We start from the raw sequence: 20857 nt of genomic DNA on the forward strand, positions 1-20857 counted from the left end.
ATACGACGCTCTTGCTCATGGTGGGTATTCTTGGTGGCTGTATGGGGTAGGAAAGGAGTTCGAGAAGCTGCAGTCCCAAGATTTGTTACTCCGGATACAACCAACGAAACCTCCCGGACTTTACTTGCGCCTTGTAGTGCTGTCACCTATCAGATTCCGATGCTTCAAAACCATCGATCCACTGGGGGACGTATTCCGATCGTGGATGCGAATGTTCTAGCAAGTGAAGTGGTTCGTGGCGTAGAATAAGTCAAAATAGCTGGCTGTGGCCTTGACCACACCGGGACATGGCGGAAGTTGATGAAAATCTTGGGTGACAATCAGGAACAGGCACAACTGCGAATGTGTCGATCTGGCCCAAAGATCCAGAGTGAGTGGGCAAGGGGTGGGAGTCCGCGAACTGTGGGCTCGATAAGGGACATCTCCCGATCGACCCAGACATCGGCCCTCATCGCCGATCAATGGAAAGAGGGAATGTGTGCCATTGCATTTTTTTTTTTTCCCCCTTTCTTTTTTCTTTCGAACAGACGATCTTAGGTCTCAAGTAGGTCCGCTTCAAGATTGGCTTCGGTGTCAATCGGAGAAGTCAAAATATCGATGCTGTTGGGTGAAGAAAGCCAAGTGTGTTGGCTTGGGACCCAGTTAGCTACTGCCCAAGGACAACGTGTTACTATGAGAATGCCCTTCAGACCCGCTTGGTATGAGACTCATCACGGCCAACTCCACAAGCAGCTGACGGTTTGGATTAAAGAAATACAGACGTTCTTCTCACTGCACCATTGCTGCTCAAGTCGGAGCACAAACGATTTGTGAGGCAGTAAGCAAAAGACCACTTTCCTCTATTTTCTCTCTCTCTCTCTGTCTGAGGCAGAGAGCTTTCAGCGACTATTAAAAAAAGTTCTTTTTGGGGTCAGATTATAGCTCTGCAAAGATGGCCCATTGAGACACACTGACTTGTAAGGTAATCCATGAGGCTACCACAGCAACCAAGCCTTGTGTCAAGAAGTGAGCTTGTATGCACGGGCAGGATCCGTAGGTAGTGTGCCTGAGGATTGCATCATGCAGACACAGAAAGAGACAGAACTGAAATGTCAGTCTGTCGATGCCTTCACGGCCAGCAGTACCGACAGACTGGATACAGTGGGTCGGTAGTGAGACACTATGATACTGAACCTAATAGACTGTCTATGTATAGAAGGACTTACGGAGTATATACGAGTGGGTTATTAGTACATACCTTGACTTTACATACTATACATACGTTGTGCAAATCAAGGGCGGCGCTATGCATGATCCTCTCGGAAGCAGCGGGAGCACATGACGCAAGACTCTATACGAGAATCATTCCCAAAATGACATCGAGTAGTTATCAATTTTGCCTAGTCTACTTAGTTAGTTACCTCGGAACCCCCAAAGAACATCGATTAATCGAGAATGTTCTTTCCCTGACTCGATTTAGATTAAATTATATTGAGTAGTAGATTTCCCTCAGCCTCCCATGACGTAACCCCGATTCGTCCGATCGGTCGGATCTCGGGGGCACAGATGCAGTGGAATTTGGCGCCCGAGATCCCGTCCGTGAGACATTGAAGAAGGGTTCTGTTGAATTGTGTTGTGGCGACTAATTGATTAATATATTGGGCTTACTTTATCGGGCACTGGCGGCGACGGCCGAGGAAGCATTTTTAAAACGGTATGGAGGCTGGGCCGCTTTAATCTCAGATTTGCTAGATGTGTGGCATGATCGTGATCGAGAACTAGCCAATGGGAAAGACGCACCGGACGTGGAGACACGGCATGTAGATTAATTCCAAATCAACCTACGGGCTTATTCTTTTACATGGTATGATTTTCCATATGCAACTTTGGCCAAACTCGTCTGGTTATATTCGGTAATATTATGGGGAAATAGTAATAGTGCGCAGTTGACAGATTACCATGTCACACGGCGAAGACGGTCAGAAGGGAGAGTTGAAGGTATCTCTACTAGACTAACCATCTGTCCGTAATTAAACAGACATCATGGTTATTACCTGCAGGTGCGATCTACTAAGTGCTACTTACAGGGTCACTACCAAAAGGAGAGCGTAATGACTAGTAGTGCTCCTTTGGAGGTGGAGGGTTTCTCGGATTAATGACAGATTCTGTGAACTCTTCCATATGCAGACTATTGAACACTATCTAATTTAGCCTATCGATAAAAGTATGCGGATACCAAAACAATCTCCGGTTAGTATAGGAAGACCTGTCTAAGCCAGTCCGCGGAAATTGTTGCACCTGACCTCACAAGGAGGTGAGCGAGAGGCGTTCGAGGCGGTAAGTAGGATGCCGGGGATGAATCGGCGGTGAGAGGGGTTTGTACTATGGTACAGGATAAGATCTTAGCTACCATTAGCCACCGCCTTCTGTATGCACTCACTACATCTAGTCTAGGTATCTACATGAGGTGCGTCATTCCGAGGTCTGGAAGGTAGCCAATGTTCTGCTACTACTAAACAGTTGCAGGAACAATTGACTCAGTAGTTGGTTTTCGAGAACCCCTGCAAGATGAGACAAGGTGAGATCGGATCGGTTCGATCGTTCGGGGTAGCGCAAGTACCACATTAAGTGACAGCAATCGATCCAAACAGAACTTTGGGGTCATTCTTTACGTTCGCTGAACTGATATTGCCAGGAAAATTGTGCTAGGAAGTTGAAGTTATTCAGAGAGTGTCGGGCGAATAAGGAAATATTTCGGCATAGGCTACTCCGTGACTCGTGTGTCATGAGCCACCAAGTCAAACATGGTACGAACCTGGAGGACCTTCTGGTTGCTTCCAGTCCTTAGCGGGTTCACCCCGACCGTGCTGCTCATTGATTACAGGTGGGTCGGCCGAAAGCAACATTAAGTAATCAATGTTTAGGCCCAATTTGGTAGTCAGTTTCGGTTCACTGATTCCGCCTTCCACTGTATCCCACTGTAGAGCCGGATACCCCGAGGTTTGACCCCAAGGGATCTTTACTCGATTGACCGATCCAAGGGATTGTGTGTATATGATTTACGGGACGCGAAAGGTATGGAAGCCTGGAGACGCCACTTAACCGCATCATAAGGAGTGTAATTCGTGGCTAGCGCAGGATCATCACCAATCGGGGTCATGCCGGTTAAACTAGTATAGGACGTCCTGAATCGACACGTTGGTACGCTACAGAGTCACAGAAAGGGCCAAAGAATCAACTTCCGAGTTTAACTTGCCTAGCCCCTGACTCCAACAATTGCCACAACTCCGTGGACAGTGGTGGCCAAAAAAGTACCGGCGTCTAGATCCCGGGGTGTGGGAAAGCCAAGTAATCAGGCGCTATTGCCTCTTCGTCGCTTGCGCCTCAATAGTGTAGGCTAAGGATCCGTGGATAGCTACTGCTATGACTGTATTATTGAATTGGAACTCCGAGGGTCGGAGAACTGCATACCTTTCTCGCCTTCAAACCCGGCTTACCGAATGAGGTCTCACCTTTCCTCATAGCAGACAAATTCGTGGATCCTCTCTTTATGGAAAGTCGGCCATTATAGTGAAATGTATAGTAGAATTTTTCAAGGATGAAGAGATAAACTATCTTTACACTTTAGTCATAACACGGAGGCAGTAGACCCTCTTCATTTTTCAACGACAGACATGAGTGCATGAACATCATATAGGCACATCTGGAGGTGATTGCAATTCCCAAGCAAGCAGCAGGACATTGGTAGGAAACGGGGGGGTATAATTGTAAACCAGAGCAAAGGCAACAAGTAGCATAATACCAAAGACAAGCGGTGCGTAAGAAAAATTCAACAAGAGGTTGGAGTGCACACAAGCCAGTTGCACAGCGATGATAGAACGGAGTAAAGATTAAAGCCACCAAAATATGATGAAGCAGGGGCTGAGGGGAAAATGGAATAGGTAGGGGAAACGGAAGAAAAATAAAAGAGATGGGGAAAACAGCAAAAAGTCTATCGGAATACCTTTTCCCACAACGTGCAAGGGTATTAGAAGGTAATTCAAGGGACCAATGGGACCAAACCAAATCAAGTCCGCATGCCCGGAGTTTTCGTGATCATCCAAACCATTCGAAAGGAAAACCTTGACCCAGAAGCAGATCAAACGAGGACCAAAACGAAGCCAACACTAGGTAATGATCAAAAGTGAAAACAGGACTCAAAACGCCTGACACTTCTAGTCCCATGCCGTTTCCAACGCCACATAAATGAACAGGCTAATAAGTTAATGGCTACTCGGTGATGCGGAGTCCAAGGCAGTTTTGGGTTTCAGATTTGAACCCAACGAGGATGCCTTGTTCGCGCCCATCTTCCGAGTTAATTTTGCATAGTGCAGGCCGCACGCATTACACAAGGTCCGGGCACCGTCGGGTCCACGGCGCCATTCCGGCGTTTCGGCTCGGTTGCAACTGTGGCAACGACCGGGAGGGGCAGCTTTCTGCAGGAGCGCCGCTGTTAGCGATGGCAAAAGTAGAAGTGGGTATACTTGTGAAGAAGTGAGAGGCGAGGGGCAATCCCTTAGTAAACGGGATTGAGGGGCAAGGGGGAAATGGGTACGGTGAATGAGAAACAACGGAAAGAGAAAATATCCAGAGTAGACATACCCCTCGTCGTTTTTTGGAATCGGGGCCAGCGAACCCGCCACTGCCCTTGTATTCCTCCTGGTACATTGCCATGTGGTGGACATCGTCATGTACCCCACCGGCTTTGAAAGCCTTTCTTTGAGCCATCTGTTCTGCCATGGCATGTTCCTGGTTCAAAATTGCTGTCCGTATGCGAATCAAAGCATCCTGATTACGACGCTGTATATTGAGCATCTCCTCAACTTCGTGGATCGAGGGCAGGGAACCCAATACAGGGCCAGACCGCTGAGTGTGGTGTGCCCTTGCCGCATAGTGCCTGGAAAAATCCAAGGTTCTTGTGCTCATCTCGGCAATCTAGTATAATTAGCGATTTGGCACCACATATCAAAGAACCAATTGGCGATTCATTTTCGGTCCACTTGGTCCCATAGTAGAAAATCACATACCTCATTCAGGGATGTCTCCACATCGTAAATATCCAGGTGACGTTTGACAGAATCGCTTTGTGGTTGCCCCGCAATGGCTGGACGGGTCGCTAGACCCGGTTTTACATCGTCCACGCGAGCAGTTTCTGGTACACCAGGTTTCCAAGATGTCCCCCCATAGGTTCGAGCATCATAAGAAGCTGAGGGATACGCTGGTGCATTTGATGGGGGCTGCGGCTGAAATGAGAATGATTGTGAAAACGCACCATAACCATTAGGCGAGGCCACACTGCCAGCAGAAGGAGGCGCGCTGAACTCATAACCAGAGCCAACTTGGGATCCGGAAATCGAAGTAATGCCGGTCTTTGCACTTTGAGTAGGTGATTTTCCGGAATTAAGTGATTGCAAGGACGCGTTTCTCGAATCTTGGGTGTTGATCGATGTCAAGCTCGACCTTGAGGCTTCTGCTTGCAGTTGGTGCTGAAAAGCAGGTTCCCGCACGAAAGGGCCAGTTGCTGCTCCGCTCGAAAAGGGATTCGGCGGCCCTGGAGGTCCCTCAGTGGCTGGCCGCCCGACAATGTTAGGAGGTAAGGAATGAGGTGGCGCGTGATGAGCTTGCTGTGGAGCCGGAGTCGGCGCAGGGTATGGTAAATGGTTGTCATTCCCTAGAGCCTCATGGATTGACGGAAGCGATTGCCTCTGAGGCTGTTGCTGCTGTTTGTCCTTCTCCTCCTCAAGCGCGCGGCGCGAATCCGGGGGTGATATGTATCCAGCTTGCAAATGACCAGAACCAGTCGATGTAGTGTAGGAGACAGGTAAGGGTTGGCCTGGATACATGGTGGTTGGACTTAACAGTGGTGTTGGCGATGACGTATGTGCTGTTGCTATACCAGGGTGCTTCGGAGCGTAGCTGGGTCCGTCTTTACCAAGATAACCCAGCGCTGGTAGATGTTCCCTAAGAAGCAAACAATCATTAGCACCTTTGCTGTCGGAGAACACCCGCATGGCTATTTGCGATAAGCTACCATAGGGTAAACATACCTGTGCCTGTGCTCAGCCTCTAACGACCCCATCACGCCAACGGCTTGTTCCAATAATTTGCAGGGCAAATACTCCAAATCTCATTCAATACCTATCGCCACCGTCCAATGGTAGAATTGGTGCTGTCTGTGCTGCCCCGATATATCGGTGAGAATGCACGGTAATAGCAAGGCGCGAGAGCTTTCACAGTGATTGCGACTGAGCTCTCAGAAACTCGAAGGCGGAAAAGAAAAACGTATTGGCTGCGGAGTACTGACTTGGTGACTTCGCTGCCGAATGCTCGCCTCGATTTATTTTGTCCAATGACCTGACTTTATATAGTATTCTAGCGATTATAAAATCTTGGAACGTGAATCACTGCCACGTCTTTCGTCACCCAAGATTGTCTGGGGGTGGTGGCGGTTGTGGGGGTGGTAGCGACGATATCGGGCGAGATTCGAGCGAGAGATTCGGCTGGATCGGCCAAGAAAACAATAAGCGGCGGAAGGCGGCAACACGATTCAAAATCAATATTTGGTAAGTGCTCCGGGGGTTATGGTGGCGTAAGAAGATCAGGTAGATTAAAGTAGATGCGATCGCGATGAAAGTGCCCGCAATTGTTGGGGTGAGTTCTTGTAGAGGGCGACCAAGAGAGTACGGCACGCACCCGCAACGCGCAGCGAACAGGTCAAATCGGAACGGCCCTTCCAGCTCTTTGAATAACCATCTGTCCCTAGGTCAAACCTTGCACAGGAAGCCCGAATAGCTGGATTAGCAGTCGAAATTTCGTGCCGAGTTCCCTCAAGAGGTAGATTTGACAATGTTTGAGTTCGCGGGAGCGGCGGAGGCGCAGTGAACGCAAGGGATAGTGAAGATGAATGCGTCGCGTGGGAAGGGAGACGTTGGTTGGTCCTCTTCTCTTCCTTTCCGTCTCTCTGTAGAGCCTTTTATTTTTCTTCCTTAGCGACCCCCAACAAAGAGCGGCAAAGAAAAGAAAATAAACAAATACAAGATCGGAACGATCAAGAAAAATAATGGAAAATAAGGACGACAGGTGATCACTGGTTGGAAAGGGGAGGGAGAGAAAACACGGAGGGAAAGAGAGAAAATGCAAGGACGCAAGATGTCGGCAGTAGTTGGACGGGGGTGGTAGGAAGAGATGGTGGTAATGGTAGATTATGAAAGAACACGATCTCCAGACAATAAAGAGGGAAGGGAAGTTTTGGGGGAGATGGAAGTGAAATGTCAAGGGGTGAAAAAGTGGGTTCGGGAAAAGGAAAACGACAATGGGATCGAAGATGTCTCGGGCAGGGGGAGGAGAGAATCTTTTTTTCTCTCTTTCCTTTTGATTGGAATGCAAGAATTCAGAGGGGAAGAGATGCAGAGGAAAAGGGCAGGGTAAATACCTTAGTAGGAGTGGTGGGTAGTTGGTTGAGCCAGCAGGGTGGGCGGGACCATAAGAGGAAGAATAACAATGGGAAGGAGCAGCACCAGCAGAAGATTATAATAGTTATAATGCGTACAAATATAAAAGACAATTATAATTATACTTAGCCCACTTAAGTCCAACACTCAGGCCCGCACACACGCGAGATATGGGAGGATCCAAACAGGAGCTACTAAAACTACGTCGGCCTAGGACAGATGAGCTCAGACCTGGAAAATTAGAGAGACAGGCAGGCGGAGGAGCCAGAACGGACTATGAGATCGTCGAATCATACCGGAGGTTGTGACCACTTTAAAGTTACGGCGAATTACAGAAGCTTTACGGCTGCGAACTGCGGATCTTCGACGAAGTGTGGAGTGGGTTGGGATCATATTGGCGATGTGCGGATATCTGGGTGGAGAGTGATGGAGCCTTACCAGGGGGGTGTCCCTGGCCCCGAGAATTTCTTTTTTTCCATTTTCCCTTTTGGCTGACGGAGGAGAGAAAGTATAAAATTAATATTAAATCAGAAAAATAAAACCGCGTCAATTACATAACCGCCCCCTCAATACCAAGTTTCCACTTTTCCTTACCGCGTAAGTACCTATACACATATTACTAAAATTTCATACACGTTACGTATTTCAAACTGCTTACTGCGCAGAAACTGCCGCTGCTCCCACAGCTCACATTCTCTATTTCGAGTTATACAGGCGAGGTATTCTCCCTTGCCATCTCTCTGTCGCTTTAGGCTTAAACAGACCTTTACCACCGCGGAGATAGACCATAAGAATGAGACTGAGGGGGTCCTTCGACGGTGGCAGCCATGGTGTTTCTGAGCGGATTAAATACTGGCTAAGATTCTCGAAACTTCATTAGGCGAGAAAACCTCTCTTGAAGGCTAAATTGGAACTAAATTCAACGATAAGGTTACATTGGAAAGAAGTTAGTATACAACCTGTTCGAGTGACGGAAATCAGACCTCTTCTAGGGGCATACCATATTTAAATTGGCGAAGAATAAATTCCACCCTGATCGTATCAATGTAGTACCGGTCCGAGATAGGAGACATCGATCCGTCTCCATTGAAGTAAATCGCACACCGTGCAGGAGGGCTGCCAACAGACACCATTTTATGAGCTAGAGAATGAGAACAGGGGATTAGGTGAGAAGTAAAAGAGGCGGTATAATATGGAATGATTTCCTTCCATTCTTAAGTCATTAAGGTACTTTTAGAGGACCATATCGAGAATGAATGGCCTTGGAATCTAGCAAGCTTGTCACATTAACAGGAACGCCGACTAGATGCTAATAATTTTATCTATCACAAGTAGATTAAGCACTATTATTAGCATTCAGGCGATGTTATGGGCGAAGAGAATGAGTTCCAGATCAACCTCGACTTTGCTAACGAAGACACCACCCATTCAGTGTTCATTTGTGAAGGCGCTTGTCTCTCTGTGGATGGATACACCATCATCTTCCCCTCCTATGATGGAATTCATCTTCGTTCTTATAAGTCTTGCCATTTGACTCCTCTCTACAATCTCAATGAATCTTGATGTGCTAAGCGTTTCGCTGACTACCATCGGGGTTCTCAGGTATACCCTCAGGAAGGGTTGATCGGCATTTCGCAGACACGCAGATACATATCGGAACAGGCAGGCAATACTCACTCGGTATTGGGCTTCATGCCGCTCAATAGGGAAAGGGTTTGAAAATTGGATTTCATCAAACTACTAAATAGAATTGAGAGTAGTTTTACAAGCACTGATCATATGCTGACAAAAAGATCAAGTGCAACACACTTGATTCTTCGCTAAAATTTGGGATGATGTATCTTTTTTTCTTTAGTCTTTTGGCCCTTTCTTTTCTTTTTCCCACAAACCTCCCCAAATTGCGATCCATGGCGAACCGCCAAGTAAGGCTCCCCGCATTAGCATTGTCTCAAGTTTATGATCGTTGATAAGATCTAATTCGATCCCAAAATATAAGGCTGGGACGCGGTGGCCATTCTCTTGTAGTCTAACGGTTCGTGATACTCCATGTACTATGCTGGTAATGCTCAAAAGACAGGTCGTCCCACAGCTTTCCATCAACTGTCTTCGTTGGATATTTCATAGCACAGTTTCTACCTGAGCACCTATGAATCTTTTACGACAGAGTGTGATGAGTTGTTGTGTTACAGTCCGTCCTTAAGCAGCTGTAAGTAAGATTCCATAACTAGCTACTACTAGTAGCTATGCTTATGTGGTTCCTGTTTACTACTGCTCTAGTCGGTAGAGATCTGAGAGCAATCACAGTGGGGAAACGGTGTCGCATATCAGCAAAATACATTAACACATTCACTCATAATATATATCTGTCCATCCCTGGCTGCAGCTAGCCCAAAAGAAAATGCATCGTTGGATCGCAAGTGGCGGAGATCTGTCCATTCACATTGCAGGGCAGCACAACCGCCCAAAACTTAGCTGCAGCTGTGGCCAGATTTTCCTGCCCCAGGGAATTAACATCTGCTACCCCTGACCCTCCATCTCCTACGCTCGTGATATGGGAAAATTCCCCGCCCGTAGATTACAGATTTTGTAGGGAACGTGATGATCAGTCAGAAAAGCCGGGGCACATAACCTGTAGGATTGGAGGATCAAATAGCAAACTCATTGGCAGAATGGATAAAGGGAAACAGGATGTGAGACTCTTAAGGAAAGGCTGGTAAGCAGCATATCGGTATTTTACCCGTGCCTGCGTTGCTTGTTCCATGGTACGGTACGACGCTCCCCGCTTTCCCTTGCTCGAGATCTCGGGCGTAGCCGTTCGTGGGTGGCACCATCGTCATCATCCCCTTTCTTTCCCCCCTCTTGAAATACTGGGAGTATCTCCTCTCCATGTCCTCTGGTTCTCTGATCATTCTGTGCACTTCTTGTTTATATCAAAACAAGTACAAAGACCATTAGTATCATTTTGTTCACTCTTTGTTTCTGCCGTCGGCTTCAATGATGGTCGGGACCCCTGCGAGTGCATTCACCATGAACTTTCGTCGTGCTCCTGCATCTGGTCTTACTTTTCCGGTCATCAATGGGTCTAAAGTCAGACTAGTGTGAGAATGTTAGTAATAGCAGTAAACTATTGAATATGGTGGAACCGGAGAACATCTTTTAGTGCGTCAGTGGTTGGGGTAAATCTGTACAACGGTGTGCTGGAACTTGGAAAGAGCCAAGCCGACACTTGGCCTTCGAAGTCACTTACTCTATGGAGTACCGATGCACATAACTTTCCGATCGATCGATCGGTGATAGGTAGCTGCAACAAGCGTGCTACTTAGTCGGGAAGGATAGGCACTAGCAAATATTTAGGCCACACCATTAGAAATAAATACAGTGCACTACATATTCTGTGCTGTTATCAGTGGCCCTCCAGGATCGGACTATTTCCCCGAAAGGAAATCGTGCCGTATTCACGGTCGTATCATACACAGTAGACCTCCCCCACCGGAGTAGGATGTTCCCCTCAGCGAAGACCCAAGCAGAAGACGGGTCAACGAAATTTCTGTTGACTATGTCGGTGGCTTTTATTTTCCATTGTAGATTTGTTCGAAGACACGGTTATATGTTTTACTAACCAAAGAAATAGCATAGGCAGTATTTTACCGTTGTTACTTGTTTAACCGTGGCACGCACGTTGCAGGCCTTTGGGGGGCGATCCATCTCCGAGCCGAGATCTAGGCCACATGATTGGCAATGGCCAACGAACGGGCGCGTTTTTATCGTATAGGCCTCAGATCGACGCCAATCGCCAGTATCATCTAGTGTAACGGATGTCTATGCATGAGTCTGCTGGTCAGAATATTGACGTAACCAGCTATTTTATGGTGGCCCCAAAATCTGAATCGTAGATTTGCGCATCTATAGATTAATTAGGCAAGCCCGCATTCTATACAGTCGTTCTCATTTTCAAATTAATTTTTCTTCTCTTCATTTACTTCAAGAATAATATTACGTATTTGAAGCCTCTCCTAATGTACGCGAGATGATACCCTCTTGCTCTTGACCTTCTCACTTTTACCAAACGGAACGTCCAGGAAGAATATTGAAATAGTGGATGTTGAATGCATACGATACGGAATTACTGCAGAAAACAAGCTTTGGCTCAGACTGATCTTGACTTTGAACCTCACTTCCTGCAAATGTGTTATTAGCAGACTCTGGTCCCAACAGCAAGCAAAGCCGTCTTATAGGATCGCTTCATATGACGGGATCATTTCTGCGGTTGCGTTTCGCTCAGAACCATGAATCGAAGTTGATTGATGCAATCCTTCGTTCCAAGGGCTCGAGATCGAAGGAGATCGAAGTAGTATGCCGATTATAAGCTTACGAGACTTCTGCCCATCGGATTTATCGAATACAGAGTTAACATTCCGTGAAAATCAGTTTTTACATTTGTGTTTTTATATTTTCCCTTTCTTTTCCTTTCCCCCCTCCCTCTTTATCGTGGGTGCGTATTTCCCTAGTAATGCATGTCGCATACGTATTGTAGACAGTTGGACGAGAAAGTGGGCAAGCTATATGCAGCTACGAGTCAGACAACGACCAAAATATTAATATGTACTGCGGAAAACCCCCCTGACTCACACTACCATCCATTATCCTATGACGCTTCAGACCCAGGAGTCGGCCCCTGGAAGGAAGCAACCACGCTTATCCACCGGTACTCCGTGGAGAGATCTGACTCAAGAGGATCATAGCCCCTCAATCTAAATTAAAGAGTGATGAGTACCAATACAATAGGTTCCAGTGGCTTGCTTGCTAGTGCAACTTCTGGCATGCCCCTTCGAATTTAGATATGTCTACTGGAAACTATTGCCGGTTCATGACCATTGCCGTGGAGCTGCTCGATCTTGCGACCGGTCCCGGGTACGTAATACGCATGGGTTCACCACCGTTGAACTTGGCTTTCCCACTCTAGTATTGAGGAAGGCGAATGCCTTTTGCGAACTGCACTGCACGGCCAGGCTAGGGGAAGCTGAACTGACTTCCAGCAGATGGCGCTAAAAATGTTCCCTGAGGGATCAACTGAAAGTGTCCGATCTTTACCCAAATAAGCAAGGCTACGGTAATCACTTCCGCCAGGTCCAGCGTATGGTGTCGGAGATCCCTGAAAGGAAAGGATTGGACGTTTTTCCTGATTATCCTGTTCTTTCGATCGTTCACATGTGATGTCGGGAGGGGGCCAAGGCCATGACCTCATCTGACAGACTTAATTCTCCTTCTCATTCCATCCCTCTCGAGATATACTTCCCGCAATAGTTCTGTCCGGATCCAACAAACCAGGAACACCAAAGCTATGACGACAGGCCTTTACTCATTCGGTACTTTTGGTCATATCTATCGGTGCACAGACTAAGCGGCGGCAGCGGAAATGGATCTGCCAGCGGCCGCCCCAGATGATGACCGACTTCATCAGGCGGACCTAGTTGACTAGCTAACTATGTCGATTCTGGGTGCATTTTCCTTTGAACCATCAAGGTATGCTTGTAGTGCGAGGTAGTGAATGGATATTGATAGTCAGCCATGTAAGTTTCCCTCTTTTGTATCTTTAGCTCTATTCCATCGCAAGAGTCAAGCAATGTTACTGCGGCTCCTGTACTATTGCGGAGCCACGTTGAGTTCCGAGTGTATCAGCCGTCTGTCTTCCATGTAACAAAAAGCACCTGGGAACGCAGTGGTCTCTGGATTAGATCTCTGAAATCTGAATACTATGAGGAACGCTGTGGCCGGAGCGCTCGCTAAATTCCTAAACCGGATTAGCATGTTCGGGAAATCTTTGCCTGGCGCGATGTCCCAAGCTTTTGACCGACTCTGATTGGGTGAGGCGGATGCACTGGCCAGTATGGTCATACACAGTAGGTACTGGCAATACCATCACATTGACCGGCTTGACGAAAGTGACAGCCTACGTATTGACTATGGCTAAGACACATGTTCAACCCCTCTTCACTATCTGCCTATGGTGTCGTTTGAGCCCCTGTTGCAACGCCCTCATATGCATTGTTCTTTCTGTATAACTGATCCTCTATATGGAAAAGATGATAACGTTCTTGAGAACTTCCAGGCATTGTGACTATATTGCCTTTGGAAGGCCGAATAGCAATAACTCAGTGCACTCGGTGATAAATCTAGAACATGAAGCTTGGGCTTTGCCCGCAGCCCCAGGAAGCCTCTTAACGTTAACGGGTTTAACCCAACAGTAGGGAAAGCCGCCAGGACAAAGCGGTCCATGGGTGGCAAGTTGCTTTTAGCGAACGTTAACCTAAGTACTTCCCGGGCATCTGCCGACACTAGGAAGTTACAGCAGAGGCCCGCGAACTTGATCTATCCGCAAGCTCGAAACGCGTGGGAGACATGTCACGCGCCTGTATAGCATCTGAAATTTGCCAGGTCTCATACAAAGCCTTGTGATAGACAATGGCCACTATTACGGGAAAGAATCATCCGGCGCACGCTTTCCAGGCTATCGATGACTAGGAAAATGGTTGGTAACCCATTGTTCGCCAATGCTTCAACTTTGAACCTATGTTTTCCCTGGAAACGGAGATACTCGATCTACCTACTTAATACCGTCACTAGTGGCATAGACACATATATGACCCACTAGAGCTATCCTGCTTATAATATCCAATCGTCATGCTGTACCGGGAGATGGGGAAGGTGCTTTACATGTTGTATTGGCACTTTGGGGGCCATCTAGGTGGGACTTCACCTACGGATTTTTTAAAAAATACCGCTGAATGGCTCTCTCACACGACGCCGCAGAGGCATGGTAAGGGTCATGGTATCCAGTACTCTGCTAGCCTCTATAATTATTCTCCCTCCCAGACGGCCATTTTCACAAAAGAGTCGGAAATACGACTACTATGGAGCCAGATGGACAATGTGGGGTATTGTAAACAGTCCCAACCAGCAAACAGGCTTTTCCGGGTCGAAAGCATAAGGAGTACTCAGGGCACACCGTCAGTATCGGAAGAATCCTATCAATAAGACATAGGCAGCCAAAACAGCTCTACTGTGTCATTATGGAGTTGGAGAATGGTGGGCCGAAAAGCGGATAATGGGATCGACAGCGCCAAAGGAGATGGTTCAAGGGCCGTTGCGACCGTTGGCTCGCCGTCGCACCTCGCTAACGTTTTCGCTGACTGCGCTCTATCAAAATTAGGATAAGTACAGCTAATGGATACCGGCAATGGGGGATGAGGTGGGACCGGGTCCTACGATCGCTCAATGATGGTCAAAAATTTATCACCCAGTCCGGGAAGGAAGTGAGCGACAGCGCTTCGACCATTATGGCAAGAGCCCAGGATGCGAGGGATCGTATCCTCCTCAACAGTTACCTGCTCATTGGTGCAGACATTGTGTCATGAGTCCATTCAGAATTTGATACTCCTCTCACTATTGCCTGCCATCCATTTCGCCATCTGGGGCTGGTCACTGACGTCCCAACAGCCATTACAGCTCCAAATACGTCGGAATTAGTGAGGGGACTCCTCCTGATACTTTTCATACTGACTCGTAATCCTTGGTGTCTGACCAAAGGGCCATCAATCAGGAAATATCAGCTGTTTTCACGACCAGATGCCTCGGTATAGTGTATAGACGCCTCTCTGTGTCATGCCAGATGTACTAATGCGCCCAGTATCTCGATCTGCTAGCTACGAGCTATTTCTGCACAGTCCTTTGACCTGACATGGCCCTTGTTGTTTGCATAAGACGGGCCGATTGCTCATGGGCTAAAAGGCTGGCACAGCTCTATGGGCTCGGAAAAAAAAGCAGAAGGGGGGTAGGGAGAGCTCCAGTGTCAAACGGTAGTGGATCCATCCCGGTAAACTCTCCGACGACTTATCCCAAACCAGAAAGTTGACAGCTGGGGTTTCGTCAAAAACGGCTAAACCCGATGTTTCTCACCTCTGTCCTGCTTCGTCCTTGGACTACCAAGACTTGAGTTTCCTGCAGGCCGACCGATTGGGAGCGCGTTCAATGACGCTAATTGTCTCCGCCAACCACCCAGTATGGTCTCTGTTGAGTAACTAACCAATGATCCAAGCCCATTTGAGGGAAATTCTGAACTCTCATAGGAAACAGGCACAGTACATATAATATCAGTAAGTTTCTAAGCACTGTCTAGTACCCAGAGGTTCCTTGAAGGGTAAGTAACACTGTCTAGTGGAATACTCCCATGATAGATTCAATTACCATGTGTGCAAGAGAGAAAGGAAGATACGAGCCATCGACCGCAGTAGAATGCGGAAGGGCCTCCCTTTCAAACGACCACAACACTCACCATATACAAAATTAAAACCCCAACACTGTCCCTTTGGCTGGTCATGCTTGTTCATCGAGTCGGAAACAGACTATCTCAGAAGTATCCTACTGTGTATCAAAATACTTCGATATAGAGTGCCATTACCGTCAGGTATGTATGGTATTGTGAGTACAGTTGCCGAGGATAGCCTCGGTCTTCTCCTTCCATTTAAGGAGTCCAGGGGATCAGACGGAGGGCCGGCCCACTTAATGTCCATTCCTCATTCACCATTCCTTCAGCACCCCCTGGAAGACACGTGAAGTGGACCATTCTTTATCGGCTCCATTCATTCTCCCGCCTTTGGCGTATTGTGTACCAAGATTCGCCTGGAGAAACCCTTGCCTTGGGTGACGAATTCGACAGATGGCCCTGTCAATCATCGAAATCCTTTACAACTAAGGTGTATGTCCCACCCATGTGTGGCTATCTGCATGGCTGACAGAAAACTACGAACGAACAAGTGGGCGTTTAAGACCTCTGAGCCACAGTGACGATCGCCACTTCAGGTTTTGCATACAGGTTCCAGGGTCGACTCGACACGAACAAGTTTTATAGATAAACATAATAGCGTCCAATTTCTTGTCTACAAAGGGGCCAAGAATTAGGCAAGTAAAAAAGAAATAAGAGAATGGAAAAATCCACGCGCAAAAACAAAAGAATAAATATGTAATTAAATAATAATATTTAAGAAAAAAAAATAATAAATGTAAAAAAAAAAGCAGAAGAAAGCAAGACCGCATTATTGTGTGCCATAAGTCTAACGGTCTTGGGTAGGGTGTCCCGCCGTCTTCAAATTTTTTCCACACTTTTTTTTCGGCCCTTGTCGCCTCATCTTGCGCCGGCCGCAAGACGGATCTACTTCGGCTCTCGTGCATACCCCGAACTGAGTCGTAAGCAAATCCCGAGTCATCGATTGAGACTGAGATCTATAATTATTACCTATCGAGCATCTACACTCCAATATTGGCACCAACGAGGCGGTTGGACGATCCACCAGACACGGCTCCCTAAAGGGAGCAGAGGAAGTGGATAAGAAATAAGAAAATAATAGAAAATAACATGGACGCAGGAAAAAAAAGGCTGCCATCCCATGAATCATGTAGTGGCGCGGCCCAGTAGACTACAATAGAGCCGTTTGGGAGCCACTGCCACAAGATCGGTGTGGTGTCAAAACGCCCGGCAAGCCCAATCCTGCCTTCCTTTCTCAGCAGCTCGAGTGAAGGACTTGGCGTATTCGGAGGCCGCGGCACGGAAACTGCCAGATACGCTCCCATTTCCAAGCCGTTGAACGTTGACTTTCCCCACCATATCTACGGACCCGGCTGTGGTGTGATCCACCTCTGGTGGTCAGGCCTGACGGATCATGGGGGACGCATCAGCGCAAATCCGGAAGGTTAACTATGCATGGTGGCAAAAAGTACGCGATCCTAGTGAGGGATAGGTACATGAGATTATCTCGATGACATGTGGAGGATATCAACTTAAGTACGTGAAATCTCATTATGAAAAGATGAGGTGGCGGATCTCGAATTTTGCTTATTAGCCAAGGCCATCTAGCCCTCTAAATGAGTTGTCCTCCGAAAAGGGACAAATTAAATGAACCAAAATTTGAGAGAGAGCTGCGAACTGGAAGTCCCCGCTCGCTAGAGTACATTTTTCAACACAACATAATACAGGCTGAGTAGCGCGGTTCCCGGTAGAACGGATCTGATTGACGGGTTCGAGTTCATCACTTGACTTAGCTCCTAGTGGTAGCTTCGACTTTCACTTTCCAAATCCCCCGTTCCGTCCGTCTGGAAGCCGCCCAAAAACCCCGTTATTGGAATCCCGTCGAATTTACCCGGCAAAATAAGAATGTCAAGTGGGTACAGTCAGTGGACCCAGCGTCTCTGGCCGCTTCTCCAGAAGAGAAGATTAGGAAGCTGGATGGAGAGTCGGAGAGAAGAGGAAAGAGAGAAGAAAGAAAATAAATAAATTAAGTAAATACAAAAAAAAATAGGGGGAGAAGATCCATCCTAGTCGAAGATTCTGCGCCTTCACAGGATGGATCCAGTCAAGTTGTGGCTCCTGACTTGATAACGGCCGTTGATCATCAACCCGCCGTGGGTTGTAGCCTACAACAAACAGGACGGAAATACAATGGCAGTAATCCTCGTCCCGAATTCTGCCAACTTTGGGCAGTGGGAATGTCTATCTATCGCCTAGACTTGGGTTTGGTTAGCGTCGCCTATCGACCGTCGCCCATCGGCGGGTTAATCTGCGCGCGGATCTTGGGTGGTTGGGGCTAAGATATATGAGGTCCGGAGGTCTATCAATGGGACTAACGAACAGCCCACGGAGATGACAACCGGAATGGTGCTAGTATCTAACTGTTTAATGAATCGCCGTTGGCCCTCAGTCTCCATTTTATAGTGAAGCAGCGTCATAGCCTGGCTCTGAAGAGTCAGCACGTTGCGCCTGGGGCCGCTCTGCCACCCACCCACCCACCCCTCTCTCCTCTCGAAGTCATCCCGTTGCCCTACTAACTGACTATTCAGTATTGTCCCTCTGGGACCCTATAATGAATGGCATTATTGTTGTTGATCCTGGGCAACGAGCGTGTTGAGCTTGCGGGCTCGGATGGCCACCGCTGAAGGCAGCTATATTTACCACATGATATATTAATTGCGAGTCATGGAGCTTACAAATCAATCCGCAAAAGGGGCTGCGCGCCTGCCTGTCTGCCTACCATTCACTACTATCTGTCTATCTAGATGACCATGACAAGGAAGTTATCAAGGCAAATGATTACGATCGGATGGGATTGCATCATGAGCAGGTGGACGATTTCCTAAGGGGCTAGAGAACACCAAAAGGTACATGCAGGTGAACTATTCAACATGGGTCTCCATAGCCAACACACAAACCACCATTACCTACCACTATCTACTCATCCAGCACTGCGCCACAGCAGCAATATACGACAACCAAAGTAACTAGTCAGGCCAATGCGAATATTAATAATTCATACCATCTAAACTATCGATCGGGTCCCATCATGTGAACAAGTAAGCATAAATTAATTTACCTAGTTACTCTTACTTCATTCTGATCGGGCCTCCGATGCTAACCCATACGGTAGATAGAGAACCTAACTTTTGCCCACCCCCTCCCCTCCTTCCTTTTCCCCCCCCCCCACTACACACTAAGACACGATGTAACCTGATCCCGATCGATCATGCCAGCAGCCATATGGCTATGAGATATACCTCCCGATCGCGTCAGACTATAGTAGTTTTCTATATAGATTCTATTGAATTTCCTGACTCGACGGCTTTTCTTTTTTTTCCTTTTCTCTTTTCTTTTTGGGTCCACGTAAATCAACAACGTGATTGTTACCACATAATGCCTTTACCATGTATTATAATTTACGTCCGTGTTCTAGTAAGGTTATTACTTGCCTGTACCAATCGAGTCTCACGTATCTATTTTGCAGATGTAGCTTCTCAGGTAGTCGGTTATGCTTCACTTTTGCATTGCTTTGATTGTGGTCAATGAACCAGGCGGTTAGATACATACTAGCTATTGGTCCCTATTTATGCCCGCGGACGCATAGAGTTTGAAACCGCATGAAGAAGCCATAGTAGTAGATGCATGAGCATCACATAAGTCACTAGTAGATACTACAGTGCTGCATCTGCCTGACCGATCTAGCGAAGCTAGATGTCTATATGCTGCTGTTGTATGTATGTATGTATGTATATGTATGGTCCAAATGCGCTCAGTGTTAGTCGCGTGTTACCAGTAACTTAGTACCTCGCACCCCGCCCATACCGCACAGCTTGCGATGACCTGCAGGTTGGACAGTACGTAGTGTGCAGTAGGTGTATTGTCGATTTAGTACGAGATATTTATGTGTGTTACTGGTACTATCTGAGAAGTATCAATATACTGGTAGCATGATACTTCTCAGGAAGTGGGTGTTTTGCTAACCTATTTTGATTTGTGTCCTCATGTGTGTACTATATATATTGATTCGAGGTGCGACATATATTTTCCATCACCACACAAAGCGACCATTGCTTCTCACCACAACGAAACGATTCGAGAAAGGAACATCAAAAACCAAGCAAAACGACAACTCATCATTGAAGAAAACTTGTTTGTCTACAATACTAACTCACTTGAAATTTGCAATAACGCCATACACCATCAATTTCGGTACCAAACTTTCCACAAAGTGAACTAAATCCTGTCAAATTTCAATCTCACCTACTGAAGTTACTTTGCTTAGCCTGGACCCGAATAACACGTGGATAGGAAACCACGGATACACCCGGCTTATGGGATCTAGAACTGGAAACTTTAGTACATTAACTGACGAAGCTGACAACCACTGACAGGCAGATGTAGATCTTGGTACTTAGTATGTCAGTAAGCAAGTAATACTAGAGACGGACATTCGCTACTACCGATCGGATCGATTCTTCTTTTACTTTTCTTGGTAGTTCTAAGTTTTAATCTGTCTCCTTTATTATTGTTTAATTAAATTCCCTCGGTATATCCACATCGTTCGGGGTTCGAGATACTCATTGCCATCGCTGTTGTGGGAATACTAGTTGTAGTAGCAATATGACAGCACGTAGGACTATACTAGATAGGTGGGTAGGTAAGTAATACTTCGTAGTACGTGTAGTAGTAGATACTTAGTAGTTACTATCATTATCTTCGCTCGGTGAGTGGGAACAAAAATTTATTTTTGGAAATGTCAATAGAACGGCCACCCGAGGACGGGACTAACTATCTAAGTAAGTAGACTTAACTAGTAGGAGTAGTAGTCTAACCAGGATCAAATCTGCAGAGGAGAGGGGCCGGGAAATGAATGATGATGGTGATGATGATGATGACACTTTACTAAAAGCAGGGCCAGGGAAATGAGATAACTCCAATTTCATCTACGTATCTATCTACTAAGCAAATTTAAGTAAGATCCCGCAAACGAGGTCCCCGAGATGGATGGGGCGAAAGGTGTGGATGTGTGGATTGATTGTCAAGA

The 20857-nt window shown here is 46.9% G+C and overlaps 6 protein-coding genes across 6 annotated transcripts; 1 reads left to right on the forward strand and 5 right to left on the reverse strand.

Moving 5' to 3' along the window:
• Positions 1 to 4173: 4173 nt before the first annotated feature.
• Positions 4174 to 6371, reverse strand: nsdD (GATA-type sexual development transcription factor NsdD). The gene is made up of 4 exons (XM_026775403.1): positions 6066 to 6371; positions 5046 to 5979; positions 4621 to 4953; positions 4174 to 4454 (listed from the first exon to the last, which is right to left on the reverse strand). The coding sequence occupies exons 1-4, from the start codon at positions 6095 to 6097 to the stop codon at positions 4242 to 4244; spliced, it is 1512 nt and encodes a 503-aa protein (XP_026626999.1). The 5' UTR covers positions 6098 to 6371; the 3' UTR covers positions 4174 to 4241.
• A 5947-nt stretch (positions 6372 to 12318) lies between these two features.
• BDQ94DRAFT_143025 (uncharacterized protein) lies at positions 12319 to 12723 on the reverse strand. The gene is made up of 2 exons (XM_026766140.1): positions 12509 to 12723; positions 12319 to 12380 (listed from the first exon to the last, which is right to left on the reverse strand). Exons 1-2 carry the CDS (start codon positions 12712 to 12714, stop codon positions 12335 to 12337), a joined length of 252 nt encoding a protein of 83 aa, XP_026627000.1. The 5' UTR covers positions 12715 to 12723; the 3' UTR covers positions 12319 to 12334.
• A 755-nt stretch (positions 12724 to 13478) lies between these two features.
• BDQ94DRAFT_143026 (uncharacterized protein) lies at positions 13479 to 13825 on the reverse strand. Its single transcript, XM_026766141.1, has one exon. It carries the CDS (start codon positions 13743 to 13745, stop codon positions 13506 to 13508), a length of 240 nt encoding a protein of 79 aa, XP_026627001.1. The 5' UTR covers positions 13746 to 13825; the 3' UTR covers positions 13479 to 13505.
• Positions 13826 to 15997: 2172 nt separating this feature from the next.
• Positions 15998 to 16519, reverse strand: BDQ94DRAFT_143027 (uncharacterized protein). The gene has a single exon (XM_026766142.1). It carries the CDS (start codon positions 16200 to 16202, stop codon positions 16047 to 16049), a length of 156 nt encoding a protein of 51 aa, XP_026627002.1. The 5' UTR covers positions 16203 to 16519; the 3' UTR covers positions 15998 to 16046.
• Positions 16520 to 16532: 13 nt separating this feature from the next.
• Positions 16533 to 18295, reverse strand: BDQ94DRAFT_143028 (uncharacterized protein). Its single transcript, XM_026766143.1, has one exon. The coding sequence runs from the start codon at positions 16919 to 16921 to the stop codon at positions 16580 to 16582; it is 342 nt and encodes a 113-aa protein (XP_026627003.1). The 5' UTR covers positions 16922 to 18295; the 3' UTR covers positions 16533 to 16579.
• Positions 18296 to 19031: 736 nt separating this feature from the next.
• On the forward strand, positions 19032 to 19507 carry BDQ94DRAFT_143029 (uncharacterized protein). Its single transcript, XM_026766144.1, has one exon. The coding sequence runs from the start codon at positions 19054 to 19056 to the stop codon at positions 19357 to 19359; it is 306 nt and encodes a 101-aa protein (XP_026627004.1). The 5' UTR covers positions 19032 to 19053; the 3' UTR covers positions 19360 to 19507.
• Positions 19508 to 20857: the final 1350 nt, after the last annotated feature.

This window comes from Aspergillus welwitschiae (assembly GCF_003344945.1).
Source record: "Aspergillus welwitschiae strain CBS 139.54b unplaced genomic scaffold BDQ94scaffold_14, whole genome shotgun sequence".
NCBI lineage: Eukaryota > Fungi > Ascomycota > Eurotiomycetes > Eurotiales > Aspergillaceae > Aspergillus > Aspergillus welwitschiae.

Bases quoted from the DNA above. Each gene is read 5' to 3' on its own strand.
- BDQ94DRAFT_143026 (XM_026766141.1), bottom strand. From the start codon at position 13,745: ATGGACCGCTTTGTCCTGGCGGCTTTCCCTACTGTTGGGTTAAACCCG.
- BDQ94DRAFT_143028 (XM_026766143.1), bottom strand. From the start codon at position 16,921: ATGATTCATGGGATGGCAGCCTTTTTTTTCCTGCGTCCATGTTATTTT.
- BDQ94DRAFT_143027 (XM_026766142.1), bottom strand. From the start codon at position 16,202: ATGATTGACAGGGCCATCTGTCGAATTCGTCACCCAAGGCAAGGGTTT.
- BDQ94DRAFT_143029 (XM_026766144.1), top strand. From the start codon at position 19,054: ATGGCTATGAGATATACCTCCCGATCGCGTCAGACTATAGTAGTTTTC.
- BDQ94DRAFT_143025 (XM_026766140.1), bottom strand. From the start codon at position 12,714: ATGAGGTCATGGCCTTGGCCCCCTCCCGACATCACATGTGAACGATCG. The intron at 12,381-12,508 runs CTGCTGGAAGTC...CGTATTACGTAC, and splicing joins GGGAACATTTTTAGCGCCAT to CCGGGACCGGTCGCAAGATC.
- nsdD (XM_026775403.1), bottom strand. From the start codon at position 6,097: ATGGGGTCGTTAGAGGCTGAGCACAGGCACAG. The intron at 4,954-5,045 runs GTATGTGATTTT...TAATTATACTAG, and splicing joins TGGAGACATCCCTGAATGAG to ATTGCCGAGATGAGCACAAG. The intron at 4,455-4,620 runs GTATGTCTACTC...GCGCTCCTGCAG, and splicing joins ATTCCAAAAAACGACGAGGG to AAAGCTGCCCCTCCCGGTCG.